The sequence below is a fragment of the Mercenaria mercenaria genome, chromosome 1 (genome assembly GCF_021730395.1).
Source record: "Mercenaria mercenaria strain notata chromosome 1, MADL_Memer_1, whole genome shotgun sequence".
Lineage (NCBI taxonomy): Eukaryota > Metazoa > Mollusca > Bivalvia > Venerida > Veneridae > Mercenaria > Mercenaria mercenaria.
Genome location: NC_069361.1, coordinates 31,328,571 through 31,342,746, shown reverse-complemented (window position 1 = coordinate 31,342,746; position 14,176 = coordinate 31,328,571). Strand labels below are relative to the sequence as shown.

Sequence of the window (14,176 nt, the reverse complement as noted above, 5' to 3'; positions counted from 1 at the left end):
AAATCGTTTAAGTTATTTTGATATATTATGTTCAGTCTATCTCGAGATATGCTGGAAAATTGTGACAAAGGGCATAGACAATTAAATTGAATATTTCTAAATATCAACAGACATTGTCAGTCTACTGGTTTTCTGACCTTTTACAGAGCTTATACTATATTCACTGACCTGCACACGCAGTTGTTAATTGCATGAAATGTTTTAATCGAAATACTCTACAAATTGATAATACAGTCAGTTTGGTGCGACTATGACAAACTGTGTATACTTGTTCCCAGAGCTGGAAATGCAATACTGCTCAGTCGTTTTTCCTCTGCTTTCTTCAGAGATTTTTCCACAACCTTTTTCCAGCCGCCTGTATTGTCTTGAACTGCGACATGAATCAGAACTCTGCATCCCAGATTCGGTGCAGATGTTGTGACAAGATCATATTTCCTCAACCAGTCTTCTATAATTACAAGAAACGGTTATTAACTATATCCATAGGTGTTTGAAGCTCAGTCAATAAAAAAAATGTATATGCAGGTTAGATCTCTTGATAATGGTATATTTATAGCGGGTGGGATATGATAATGCATACATTAATGGATAGAGTTCGAGCGCCTGTGCTATACTGCACATATATTCAGAAGTATTACATGACAAATCATGCCCACTTTAACGGTGTTTTTGTGAGGTCCCTCACCAAACATGAAAATGATTGACAATAAGTATATTATTTTGAAAGCCATACTCAAGTCTTTCATAACGCTTAGAGAATATTTAAAATTGGACAATATGTTGATAAAAGATGCGGCTTTTGAAATTAAAAAAAAATGGTTCAATTTCAAACTTACTTTTCTTTTCCAACTCTGTTTCAATTTCTGCGCCACATCTCTTGTAAATACCTTTCGACACAGCTCCTAGTATCGAAAATTACATTTAAGATAAAAAAAAACTCTTGACAACAAAGGTTTGTTTCACACGTATTTTATTCTTTGTTTGCTTAATAAGTTAGTTCTGTAATTTACCAAACAGGGTGCGTTGGTGATACGCATGTAAAACATCTGTATTGAATGAGAAAGTTTTTAAGCATTTATATGTTTTAGCGTATTATTGATATAGTACTAGAGATCAATCAATGACACCTTGCATTTACCTATGCACATATATGGCACAAGTTGAAAGGAACATTGAAGTAACTGTGGATAAAAACTTAGTGACAAATCATTTCATTGTTTTGTCAATTTTCATGGTAAAACTAAGGAGTATTGTCTTGTTTTTATATGATGTGTGATATGATACAAATATCATCATAACTAAATTTCAGCTTAATTAGTGGATTTGAATTTATTTTATTTGACTTAAAACTTGTTCTGTTGTCATACAATATGCATGTATTTGACATTTTTTTCGAGATAAGTTCTTCCTGCAGTTATCCAGTTATATCTGCTGAATAAATATTTATCAACGGCTTGATAGGTAGGACTATCGGCACGAGTGACTTCTTGGACAGTAAACAGAAAGTATCTGAAAATCTTAAATAACATGCTTCAAAATGATGAAATTATACTCGCTATTATATGTTATATACAAACAATCCGTGTTGATCTTTTAATCATTTTTCATAATCAAAAAATTTATGTTCTATCTCTACGCATTACCCTTTTTCAGATCCATTGAATATGGAATACTGTTAACTATACAGTCTGTGTCTTCGTCTAATATATCACCATGTTTTACTACAACTTTCAATTTTCCAAGTTGGTAAGTCTTTCCTTCCTTCTTTCACATTAGTTTTTCCTAAAAGGAAAATATCATGGACTTTGTTGCATCAGCAGAAATATATACCACCACAAAGTAGATCATATGCATAGTCAACGTACCACAATGCGAACGAATTAAAAAGAATATTAAACCTACCGATTACAATACACTAGAATGTCTTGACACTTTTTCAAGTGTTATTTGTAAAATCATTCAAATGTGGATACAGTATTTGTTGCTAAGTATCACTTAGTTAACACATGCACATATTATTACCGTAAGATGTCTAAATATTAAGCGTTTTATTTATTTATTTCTTGCTGAATGATTTTCCAAATATCTACGCATATAAAGAAGCGAATAAGGCATTAAGCAAAAAGTTCATAAACAAATCTCAAAAAGTCACCTTTACATTGTGTAGTACTGTCACTATCATCAATGTCTTGGTAAACATGTCGTAAATCACGCGGACAATGCCGTTCTCCAGTCTCCCAAAATGAACTTTCTGCCTCGAAGGCCTGAAAGACATGCAGATGATCATACACACATGCTTGTACATCCTTTATAACTGAATTAACCTCTCAAACTTTTAAACACTATTGTGTATTGTCAACTTTTAGTTGATGTTATCTTCCACCAATCTAAATTGCCAAATGATTCTAAATCAACATAAAAATAAACATATGTAAAGTCTGGTCAAGATCTGTCAATTGGTTTATGAAAAGAAGTTGTTTTGGCTAAATAAAATGGACATTTAATTAACAGCACCCAATATTCTATATCATTTGTTATACAATTTCCTTTTTTCACAACGGTGACTGAAAAGGGGACAAGGAATAATACATTAACTATACTTGCCTTTATGGTAGCGAAGTCTTCGTGGTAAATTACGATACGGACTTCTTTTATTGTCGATTGTTGATTGTCGTTACTGAAGGTTGCAATAGATGTAATCATTTCCTTCGCCACAACGTCTTTCGGATATCCAAGCTTTCCGGTCCCTATTGCCGGAAACACTATGCTGCCTACTTTTTGCTGATGAGCCCCATTTAAGCATAGTTTCATGAATGTATGCAACGCCTAACAAAGGATAGAAAGATGATAAATAAAACTAGAGGTGCTTTTGAGAAAAGCGCATGTCTCCCGCGACTGCCTAATCATCTGGATAGAAAGTCTGTCTTTATATATGTTTGCAGCCTGTTGGTATCTGTTGGAGTATCCGGTCTACATCTGTGTCAATAATTATGTTCAAGGGCCATAATTCCGAAGTGCCTTGGCCGATGACTTATTGGCAAACACATTCCGTTCAAATTTTGGTGAAGATCGGATGAGAAATGTTCGACTTAGAGTGCAGACATGCTTTGAGAGACACAGACACACAGACAGGAGTAAATCAATATGTCTCCCAAACCACTGTGTGAAGTTAGTAATATTTGCAAAAATACTAGAACTATCACAGGAACAATATTATGATCTAGAACACAAATATTTGTAACAAGACGGTCATTGACCCTAAAGCGCTCAATTATGAACAAGGCTTCAAATGTGTTTGTACAACTATTGGTACAACTACAGAGTTAGGTTTCACCTATGTTAGCCTATATTAAATATACATGTCACACACTTTTGAACCTAAGGCAAAAATTTGAACAATTACGATAGACAGTAAAACTCTGATATCACATGCCAAATATCAAGGCTCTAGCTACTATGGATTCAGAGTAGATTATTCAAAGTTTCCTATATATGAGCCTATAGTAAGTACATGTCACACACAGGAGTGTGGGCATTTTTGACCTTAGGGCAATAATTTGGACACTTATGGTAGAGAGTCAAACCCTTATATCACATTCTAAATATTATAGCTCTAGAGAAGAAGTCCGATAGCTGAAAACCTATTTTTAACCAAAAAGACCCGTGTGCAAAATGAACCGGAACCATTTGAACGCTACCAAGAGATCTCTTGTGTAAAGTTTCATCAAAATACATTCAGTGGTTTCGAAGGAGATGCCTTTTAAGAAATTGTTTAAAAGTGACCACACCCCCTGGCGGCCATGCTTTTTGACGAATCAGAAAAAGTTTGAACAACATTTGTAGAATGTCACACAAGGATCATTTGTTTGAAATTATTTTAAAATCGATCTAACAGTTTCATACAAGAAGATTTTCTAAGTTTCAAGTATTTACATACAGGGAAAAGTGACCACGCCCCTGGCAGCCATGATTTTTGTCGAATCGAAATAATTTGAACAATCTTCAAGACTTGGTAGACAATCACATAAGGACCAAACTTTGGGTAAAATTATTTTAATATCGGGCCAGAAATTTAACATAATAAGATTTTTAAAATTTCCACTATAAAAATTATAGGGAAAAGCCACCAGGCCTCCTGGCGGCCATGTTTTTTTTAACGAATCGGTATAATTTGAACAATCTTGGTAAAGTGTCACAAAAGGACCAGCTGTGTTATACTATTTTAATTCGGGCCAGCAGTTTCATACAAAGAGATTTTTAAAATTTTCCACTATATACATATAGGGAAAAGTGACCACGCCCTCTGACGGCCATGTTTTTGACGAATCAAACCAATTTGAGTAATCTTGGTAGACTGTCACACAAAGACCATTTGTGTGAAAGTATTTCAAAATCGGACCATCGGTTTAGGAGGAGATGTCGTTTGAAGAGTTTCTATTTTTAGCTCTGGTGGCCCCTATGTGTAATCAAGCAGAATCATTTGAACAACTTTAATAGAGGACCATCCGAGGAACATCTAGGCCAAGTTTCATCAAAATCCATTCCGTGGTTTTGGAGGAGATGTCGCTTAAACACAACTGTTGAAGACGAACGGCCGTATGCATACACGACGAAAGACGGACACAGAGTGATCACAACAGCTCACAGTGACCGCTTTGTGCTCAGGTTAGCTAAAAAGACTATATGTCAATTTTTTTTCTCTGGGTAACACAAAATGCTTGGTTTGTTATCAAACGTAATGCTTGTTACCAAAAACTTCATATATAAAGGAATCTTTCAAAAATATCTTTCTTAGACAAATCACGAGATTGAAAAAGTACCTTGATGGCTTTTCTCCTAAATTTTGGTATCTACATCTTGACCTTCATGTCTATTATTATCTATCTATTATGCAATAAAGAATGCAATTCAATTACCTTACCATGCACAATCTTTGATCTTTTGCCTTAATATTTCTAATTCATGCTTTTTCTCCTGCAGTTCATTGATTGTATTTTCATTTACACTCGTGAAATGTTCATTGCATTATTTTTCTAAATTTACAATATATTTTTATAGATCTATTTGTCTTTTATTTTCTTTATTCCTCTTTTGACAAAAGTATTTTATAGATTCACCTCAAAGTATAACTCAAAACGTTTCTAATCTCCACATATGGTGTGATTATTTCCAACTTTATACATGATCTGTCTAATATTTTTATAAAATTCTGGTCATTTGGACCGTATATATTTACCAAAGTCATCCTATGATTATAGATATTTGTATATAAACAAGCGGGCCAAGATGGCCTTAGGTCGCTCACCTGAGAAACAAACCATAACAGTGTAAACATGTCTGACCTAGTAATTTTATGGAAACAAATATTCTGGACAATATTCATTAAGATTGGACCAAAAAATGTGGTAACTTGTGTTTAAACAAGTATTTTGTTAGATATGACCTAGTGACCTAGTTTTTGATCCATGATGACCCATATTCAAACCTGACCTAGATTTTATCAAGGCAATCATTCTGACCAAATGCCATGAAGATCAATTGAAAAATACAGTCTCTATCGAATACACAAGGTTTTACTTTGATTTACCTAGTGACCTACTTTTTAACCCCAGATAACCAATATTCAAATTCGCCCTAGATTTCATCAAGGCAATCATTCTGACCAAATTTCATGGAGACCTATTGAAAAATACGGTCTCTTTCGCATACACAAGGTTTTTCTTTGATTTGACCTAGTGACCTAGTTTTTGACCTCATATGACCCATATCCAAACTCGACCTAGATTTCACCAAGGCAATCATTCTGACATAATTTTATGAAGATCAATTGAAAAATACAGCCTCTATAGCATACACAAGATTTTCTTTGATTTGACCTAATGACCTAGTTTTTTACCCCAGACAGCCCATATTCAAAAGTGATTTAGATTTTATCAAGGCAATCACTCTGACCAAATTTCATGAAGATCAATTGAAAAATACAGCCTCTATCGCATGCACAATGTTTTTCTTTGATTTGATCTAGTGACCTAGTTTTTGAACCCAGATGACCCATTTTCAAACTCGGCCTAGATTTTATCAAGATCAACATTCAGACCAAATTTCATGAAGATCTGTTGAAAATTACAGCCTCTACCGCATACGCAAGATAAATTTTAACAGACGACAGACAGACAGACGACGGACGCCGGACATCGCGCGATCACAAAAACTCACCTGAGCATTGCTCAGGTGAGCTAAAAAGGTCATTTATGTATATCTTGCAAACAAATCATATCATACTGGTTCTTCAAAAGAGAATATCTTTATGGACCAGACAATTAATTTGTCGACAAATGCCTGGAAAATAACCTTGAAGTTTCTACGTAGGCGATAAGAAGTAGCAACAATCTGTACTCATCCAATCTTAAAATTTAACTTCATTATTTACCATATAAGCTTACTTCGTTACTTTAATGAAGTAAATTAATGAATGGAATTACACACTAGTGTAGCATTGAAGGTTCCATGTGCACCGCCGTATGCGGATGTCTCTTAAATTGTTTTTTGTACTTTTAGCGTGTGTAAATGTTGAGTTCTGCTCAACCCGGGGCTAGAGGGCGTGGACGGTAGCATGCATTTCCACTACCGTCCATGAACAGGCTCAATCAAACCGAGCCTGCAACATTTTCGTTTTTGTTGTGTTGAGCGACCTGTGGAGATTCCACTTTTTCTATTTTAGACTCTATTAAGCCTATTTTCATACTGCAATTTATCATTTCATACCGTAGTTTAAACAGTACTTAATAATGACAAAAGAAAAAATTGAAAGTTATTTATTTGTTTGTTTGTTTGTTTGATTTGGGTTAAACGCCGTTTTCTCAACAGTACGGTGCCAGTGTTCCTGGATTCTGTACCAGTACAAACCTGTTCTTCGCAGGTAACTGGCAACTTCCCCTGATGAATCAGAGGTAGATTACGAGTGCCAAAGCCTTGAAGGCTGCCATACATAACAGAATCTTTGGCACAGCTACTGAAACAGTTGCTTTTTTGTTTGTTTGCTTGTGATTTTGTTTTGTTTTGTTTTGTTTTTATCTAAGGTTTCTTGTTGGCCTAATTCATGTAAGAAGCCTTGTTCTGAACATGGTGCAGTATGTCTAATATAATATTATACCAGTCTACAATATGATATTTGCGAGGCAAACACCAATACGGTGCAATGTCTTACTCCGAGGCACAGCTTCTATTTGGTAAACAGACCCACAGGTTTAGCGTACATTATAGAACTCTTTAGATCTTGAACCGATAACTGTGACACAATGTATTTCATCAACAAAGTTGACCATAGCCAAAACAAATTCCTTTTTTATTGACTTTAAGGTTTCCAGGCTTTCATGGCGGAGTTACCCCATTTATTGTCCCTACCATGCGCGTAGCTTTTGGGAACTTCCACTACTTTTTTATAAACTTACATGCAAACGTAATAGCATATACGAGTATATTTGGACCGAGCTGAAAATTTAAGCAGAATTAGTTTGACTGTCTTTATAATCGAACATTAAACCATACAGTTTACTTTTGATTTAATTACTGTCTTACTCCAAAGTCATTTACGTATTTGAATATTCAACAAGGTATGCTTAACAAGTGACTGCCTTATGTTCAATCATTATCATTAGTACATCAGTCAGGGACTTCGTGGTAAAGGGAGATTATTCTAACTAGTTCAACATCTTTAAGTGGTATGTGTAGCTTCCTCTTATTGCTCGACACGATTAATGGAACTGATTTTGGTATTAACACTAATGATCTATTTAACAGATATCTCTGCTAAAGAAATCGTATCAAATTTAAGCGATAGAGTATGTTGAAAAGAAGTGAAAAGGAATCTCAAAATCGCCCGTTTCCTTTTTCTAGAATAAAGTTTTTTTGAAATATCAACATTAAAAACAAATACTGGCGGTCTTAGACTCAAAACACACAAAACAATATCATATTTTTCAAAAATGTGCTTGGAAGAAACGCTGGCAATTCAGAGGAGAATGATATCGAAACAATAAACATCCGTTCCATGTGATTTTAACAATGCCATTATTTTATGTATCGCCAAGGTAACCAGGTAAAGTCTATGACGTTACAGACTTTTCATACAATTATCATGACCACTGCCTAGAACTATAAAAACTGAACTTACTACCTTTCGTTCTATTTTTTGAGTTTGCATGCTATTTTCATGCCGCTGAATATTGGGATCTGTAGTGAAGTGAAAATTTTCAAGAAACCGTTCAATTTAAGGGTCATCATACTTGTTAGAACGAATATCATACTTGGCAAATTTATCAGGAAATCGATGTCATGGTGACGTCAATTACTATTATATGACAAACTCTTCTAATTTCTTTCGAACATTTCCTAAAAGAATAAATTTCATTTTTTTAACTAACTGGACTTTTGAAGTTATTAACATTTCGAACAATCGAATGACGTTCTCTCTTCACTGCGGACAGGCGATATCCTCGCAGCTATGTGGCCCTTGCAACATCCCGCAAAAGTTCTCATATACATCCTTGTATGGAAATATACTCAAGTTACTGTTAATTTTCCTTCTTCGAGCTCGCTATAAAGATAATGATGTAAACACACGATAATGTATACCCTTATACAAAAGCTGACCATAAAGGTTGGAAAACAACATCAAAAACAACAACAACAAACGTTATATACACTAATTGTATCAACATGCTTTTGTCTTTTGAACAGGTATAACAATGTCTGTGTACAAATTGTTAAGTATTATGCATTGCATACATAAATCTGTTGAATTTTCCAATGTAAGGCCGTGAAATATTTGGTATATACCTTAATCGAATACATTTTCATTACAATTTCTACAGATTCTAATAACTTTGCCAATATCGCTATATCTTATATCTTCTTGATTCCAGTGCAAGCTTTGTGCCGAAAGGCGATAGCATGTTCGGTCATTTTCTACAATATATCGAAGATAAGGTTCTAAACCTCATTCGGTTTTGAATTTTAAATAATAGTGAGTTTTTGACATACTATCATAAATTCCAAAGTCCCTGGTCTGTTTCTATTGGTTGCAGGAATGATTCCGTAACATTAAAAAAGCAGCATTTATTTAACATCAACATCATTCCGCAAATTTCCAAACCCAAAATCATTTAAGAGTAACTTTACATGTTTGAGCCAATTAAAACACGTTTGGAACTATTTTTTTTTTTTACTTTTTTACATAGCTTAAAATACATGGTAAAATGTACATAGGTAAATCTCTATTCTTCATAAGTTTAAGCCTGTACTTTAACTTGCCTTCATTACAAAATAAAGACAAATTATATCTTCCTTATTCTAAAAGCCATATAAGGAATCTGAGGTTAAACGCCAAGGAATTTATGAAGAATTTCATATGAACCCAATCGATTGTTTTGGTTATCATATATACCATGTATCTAAATAGCTCAATCATTCTGTCGAATGAAAAATGTTCTGTGTTCAAATCAAATGTAAGCCTTGAAAATAATCCATGTATTGCTTTATTGAACTATTGAACAAAGACAAATGTGTTTCATGTACCTACATATCATTTATGTGGTTCACGCTTGTGGATAAAAATTATCTGAATAAAAACCAAGATTCCTGTCTCATATGGGTATAATTGTTGCTTTTTCCATTAATCTGGCCCAGTTTACTGACCTTTTGTTTACCTCTTGGTCATAGCAATTTACCACAGCTCTTTCAGTCACGGTTAAGGTGGAACAGTTGTATAATTAACGGGTCGCTGCCTAGCGCATGCGATATAGGTGACACTGAGAATGAATTATATTCAAAATAAATGTCGACATATGACACTTATCTTCTCGGCGTGAGACTCCCTCTCCCTCTCCGCTCCCCCCACCCACACACACACCCGTCACCCATCCCCCATCGCATGAAAAAAAATGTTTTACATAAGACGAGAAAAGAAACATTCTTAAACAGACACCAGTAAACAATGTTATTGTTGTAAAATATGTTAAATGTGCACGGATGGAGTACGTTTAAATCCCCCTTGTAACCTATTAACAAAACTCGAAATCGGTTATCCGCCTTTTTAATAATTATATGTAGAAAGTATCATTACAGACATAACTATATTAATAAAAGATGTATTCTGCTCATCTTTCACTGAAATATTTTGTATTTAGATATTTACTTCAAAAGCAGATCATCCTCATCAAATATAATCAACTTCACAAAATATATAAAAAATTGTCTATAAAGAGCTACATTCATAATCAAATGTCATGCAGTAAAAGCTGACTGTATTAAAAAAACTTCAAGTTTTTTTGTGGTAGTACACATTTATACTGTTTTCTGCTGTATATGTATACAGTGTGTACTATTTTTAAACAAATTCATAGCAGTGTAAATACACATAAATTTGTTTATTCTATGTTTACATAAACTACTTGTAGTATGTTTTCATGTTTTCAAATATGAAATTTGGATCTAGTATACCCTTAACAGTTACATCTTTTGATGTCTTATAATTATCCATATAATGTGTCCACTTTTAGCCGGAGAATATGATCCTTTTGATGAATAATTCTGTAAGAGTGAAACAGTTTACTTCGAAATCTTATCTCCAAGACGTCTTTTGATCTTTTCAAGAAGATCATATGATCCATCTGGTTAAGTGGCGTTTAAAAACTCGTACCTAATTATTTTTTTGAACGTTGTACACTTACCTAATGTGCTTAAATTGTTACGGAACATATACTTGAGTGTGTTACTCATTCAATGTATGTAAATTAATTTCAATTATTTGCATAGTCATATACATGTAGACCTGTTTCAATATGACTATATACTATTCTAAGATGTGGTCAGTTTATCCCTGATAGATTATGAATACTTGTTAGTAATATTTTATACGGTTGCACATTTGATTAGCCATTTTGTCATTTGCGACTCTATATGTTATATAGATGGATCCCGTAGGTAGGTTACAACATTATGTGTTATACATAGATGATAAACATGCTTGCTATATACAGAGGAGAAAACAGCTAGGTCCCGTATGCATGCTATAAACAGAGAATGAAATATGTTCCGCATGCAGACTGTAATTCTACATGTTTTATATATAAGATAAAAGAGGTTCCCAATCATGCATATATATACAAATATAAATATATCCCATAGACATATTGTGCATGCTCTTTTAAAAATACTTGAAATAAAAATATGTAATATCACTGAGCTTAGAGTTACTGTTCAAAGACTTTTTGAAAGTTGCGAAAAAAATTGACCTTGCAACTCAGTCTAAGAAAGAACATGTATTAAACATTGAAAGTCTACAGTGTCATTACTTTGCCAAGATGGTGTACGTAATTAATATAACTATGTAGCATATATACTATGAGGGTAAAGATTAATATAAACTAAGCTGGCTAAAAATAGTTATTCCTAGATCGCTTTATGCATGCAACTTGCATTACAAAATCCTTAAGATTTCAAGAATTTTGATTTTGTTGTAATTTCAACATCATGTTAATAACAACAGGTTTCCTAACTGTTTGCAAAATATAAATTGTATTCCTTAAGTAATTTAAAAACACTGAAAAAAGCTAAGTGATCTGTTAAGTGTATATTCAATCATTCAGTTATTTAACGGTGAAAAGTATTTTAAAATTGTAAACCACGTGGCCTCCATTTCTTTTGCACCATTTGCACCGATAATGAACTTGCTGCAGTTATTTTTCTGTTCTTTTAAACAATTCATGACTATATCGTTTTTAAATCCAAAGTCTTTTTGTTCGATTGTTTCATACCCGAGTCCCTGCACGTTCCGCATTACATAGCCAAATAATAACACATCATCGTAGGGGAAAAATGGGGTTTGAGTTGCTGATGTATATAAAGACGGAATTATATCATTTGTCATACTAACAAATTTCCCTGTGCAATATCGATCATAGTATTTCTTACCCCTGAAATGGTTTTCACTGACATACCACTTGTTTTGTTTATTTCTGAAAATTACACTTGGCTGATACTCGCAGTAAACATTCGTTGACAACTCATCAAGGTTCCGAAAATAGACAAACATATTCACTAAGAAGTCATCGTCAGTTTTCAAAATCATTTTTGCATTGCGACAACGTTCCGTTAGCCATTTATAACCCATTACACCCTTGTGGGTAAGGTTAGAATAAGCGTCAATAAAATTACCCTGTAAAATATCTCCGTATATTTCAGACTCTTTTTCTACACCTGCTTGCACAGACGGCTGTATGCTTGTACCAAGAAGGAATAAAACCCTGGACGTGCCCAAATGAGAATAATAAGTATCATTAGTCCATGTTTTCCTTATAGCTTGCCTTCGATCAAAGTGTTCTGTTGCCGAATTCACAACCACAAGTACGGTTAAATTTTTCACAGACGCACACAATTCTTCATTCTCTATTATATATGTGACGTTCGTAGGGAACTTAGGATTTGTCCAGTTTATAAGCTCAACCAAGTTCGATTGCATTTTGACAGGATACTTCAGTGCTTCTCTAACTTCTACCTGTCCATGAATAGTTGAAATATATTTAGTCTTATCCGACGCATTTTGATAAGTTACTAATCTACTTTCATTTTTTGCATCCTTTGATTCAATTTGCGTAAAGAGTGTCTTGCTATAAACTCGCTTGGTAAGATCCGATATAGAATAACACACAAACAGTACTACAAATATATAAAGAGAACAGAAAGCGATTAAAAGATTCCTGTTGGAGGAGTAAACCTTCATATTCGTTAAATCATTAAAGAGATTTGAGCAATCGGCACATAAACGTATTTCCCTTTTTCTATTCAAATAAGCGCAACCTCAGGAAAAGCGTTTTTTCTAATATTTTCCCCGCAAAGAAGACTGACACGTCAATATTTTGTTTGTCAGCTAACGCAAGCAGTGGTATAAAGAAACAAGTGTAGTATCTATGCTACAACGTGGCTTAACACTATATTCTTTGCAAAATCGTTTCAGAAAAGAGAGAAGAAAGACACAATAAATAATTCAACAGCCAATAGAATGCGATTAAGATACAGAAATCATGAATATTTAAATATACGCCCGCTGTATGGTTGAACTAAGAAAAATAGAGAGGCGAAACTGAATATAAATGTAGACTACACAATTTTAATGTTTCTGTCCGATGGTTATTTTTGTTTTAGTTAATCTCCCAAAGGCTTTTTGTATCTGCCACATGTTCTGAATTTTGCGTTTTTACATCGGCAGAAGTTTATTTAATTAAAGAAGGTTTTTATGATTATTTTGGGCTTTATACAGATAATTATCTCGGAAGTTATTAAAAGTACGCAGAAAAAATACATTGTGTTTTTTTTCCTTTACATACTTAGCTTAAAAAGAACACTCACTCTGACAGATGTTAAATGTGTATTTGTTTATTTTTAAATGGCTCAAATGCCATTTTAGTACTATTCAGGTTTTGTATAAAAAGACCATTAATTTAATCATTGTTACCTGACGCAGCAGACAGGTCGAGTGTAAATGACATGAGGTGTAATATCTTTGGTTAAATTGTCAGCTTACATGCTGATACAGCTTTTTTGTTCAATTAAAACATTAAACGTTCTTACAATTCCATTTTCCCCACTCTGGTTCTAAAAAAATAGGAACTGTTTATTATTTACATATCTATATCTTTTTCTTAATCTTTTAAGAAAATTAAAGAGTCACATATACATGAACATCTACATGATGCAGTTCATCATGCAGTCCATTTTTCAACATTTGATTTACCTACTATTTGTAGATAGGTAAGTATTGAATCGTTTTATCATGCAGTACATTTTTCAACATTTGATTTACCTACTATTTGTAGATAGCTAAGTATTGAATCGTTTTATTACCTCCCTTTATGACTATGATTGTGTAAGTTCATGTGAACTTCTGAAAAGAGTGCTTTAACATCCATGTAATTATACATGTACCAGTAGTCTCTATTTGAGCATCTTATCTATCTGTTGTTAACAAAAAATAAAAAGCTTTATGAAATTTAACATATTCAATGCATTTTTTGATACTGGTTCATGTTTCAAAATCAATGAAATACAAAATGTAATGTGACTGCATCTACAGTTTTTTTCTGTAACTTTGACATACCACTTTCTCTAAATGTGTACA

The 14,176-nt window shown here is 33.5% G+C and overlaps 1 protein-coding gene across 1 annotated transcript in view; it reads right to left on the bottom strand.

Annotated features, from left to right (window-relative positions):
- LOC128555641 (protein mono-ADP-ribosyltransferase PARP14-like) overlaps nucleotides 1-14,176 on the bottom strand; it is a 41,015-nt gene that overhangs the window by 8,603 nt on the left and 18,236 nt on the right. The window contains exons 12-17 of the mRNA XM_053538637.1: nucleotides 2,605-2,826; nucleotides 2,153-2,264; nucleotides 1,748-1,782; nucleotides 1,644-1,716; nucleotides 837-902; nucleotides 269-448 (exon numbers count right to left, since the gene is read on the bottom strand). Coding sequence (XP_053394612.1) covers nucleotides 269-448; nucleotides 837-902; nucleotides 1,644-1,716; nucleotides 1,748-1,782; nucleotides 2,153-2,264; nucleotides 2,605-2,826 — 688 coding nt within the window. The remainder of the gene's footprint in view (nucleotides 1-268; nucleotides 449-836; nucleotides 903-1,643; nucleotides 1,717-1,747; nucleotides 1,783-2,152; nucleotides 2,265-2,604; nucleotides 2,827-14,176) is intronic.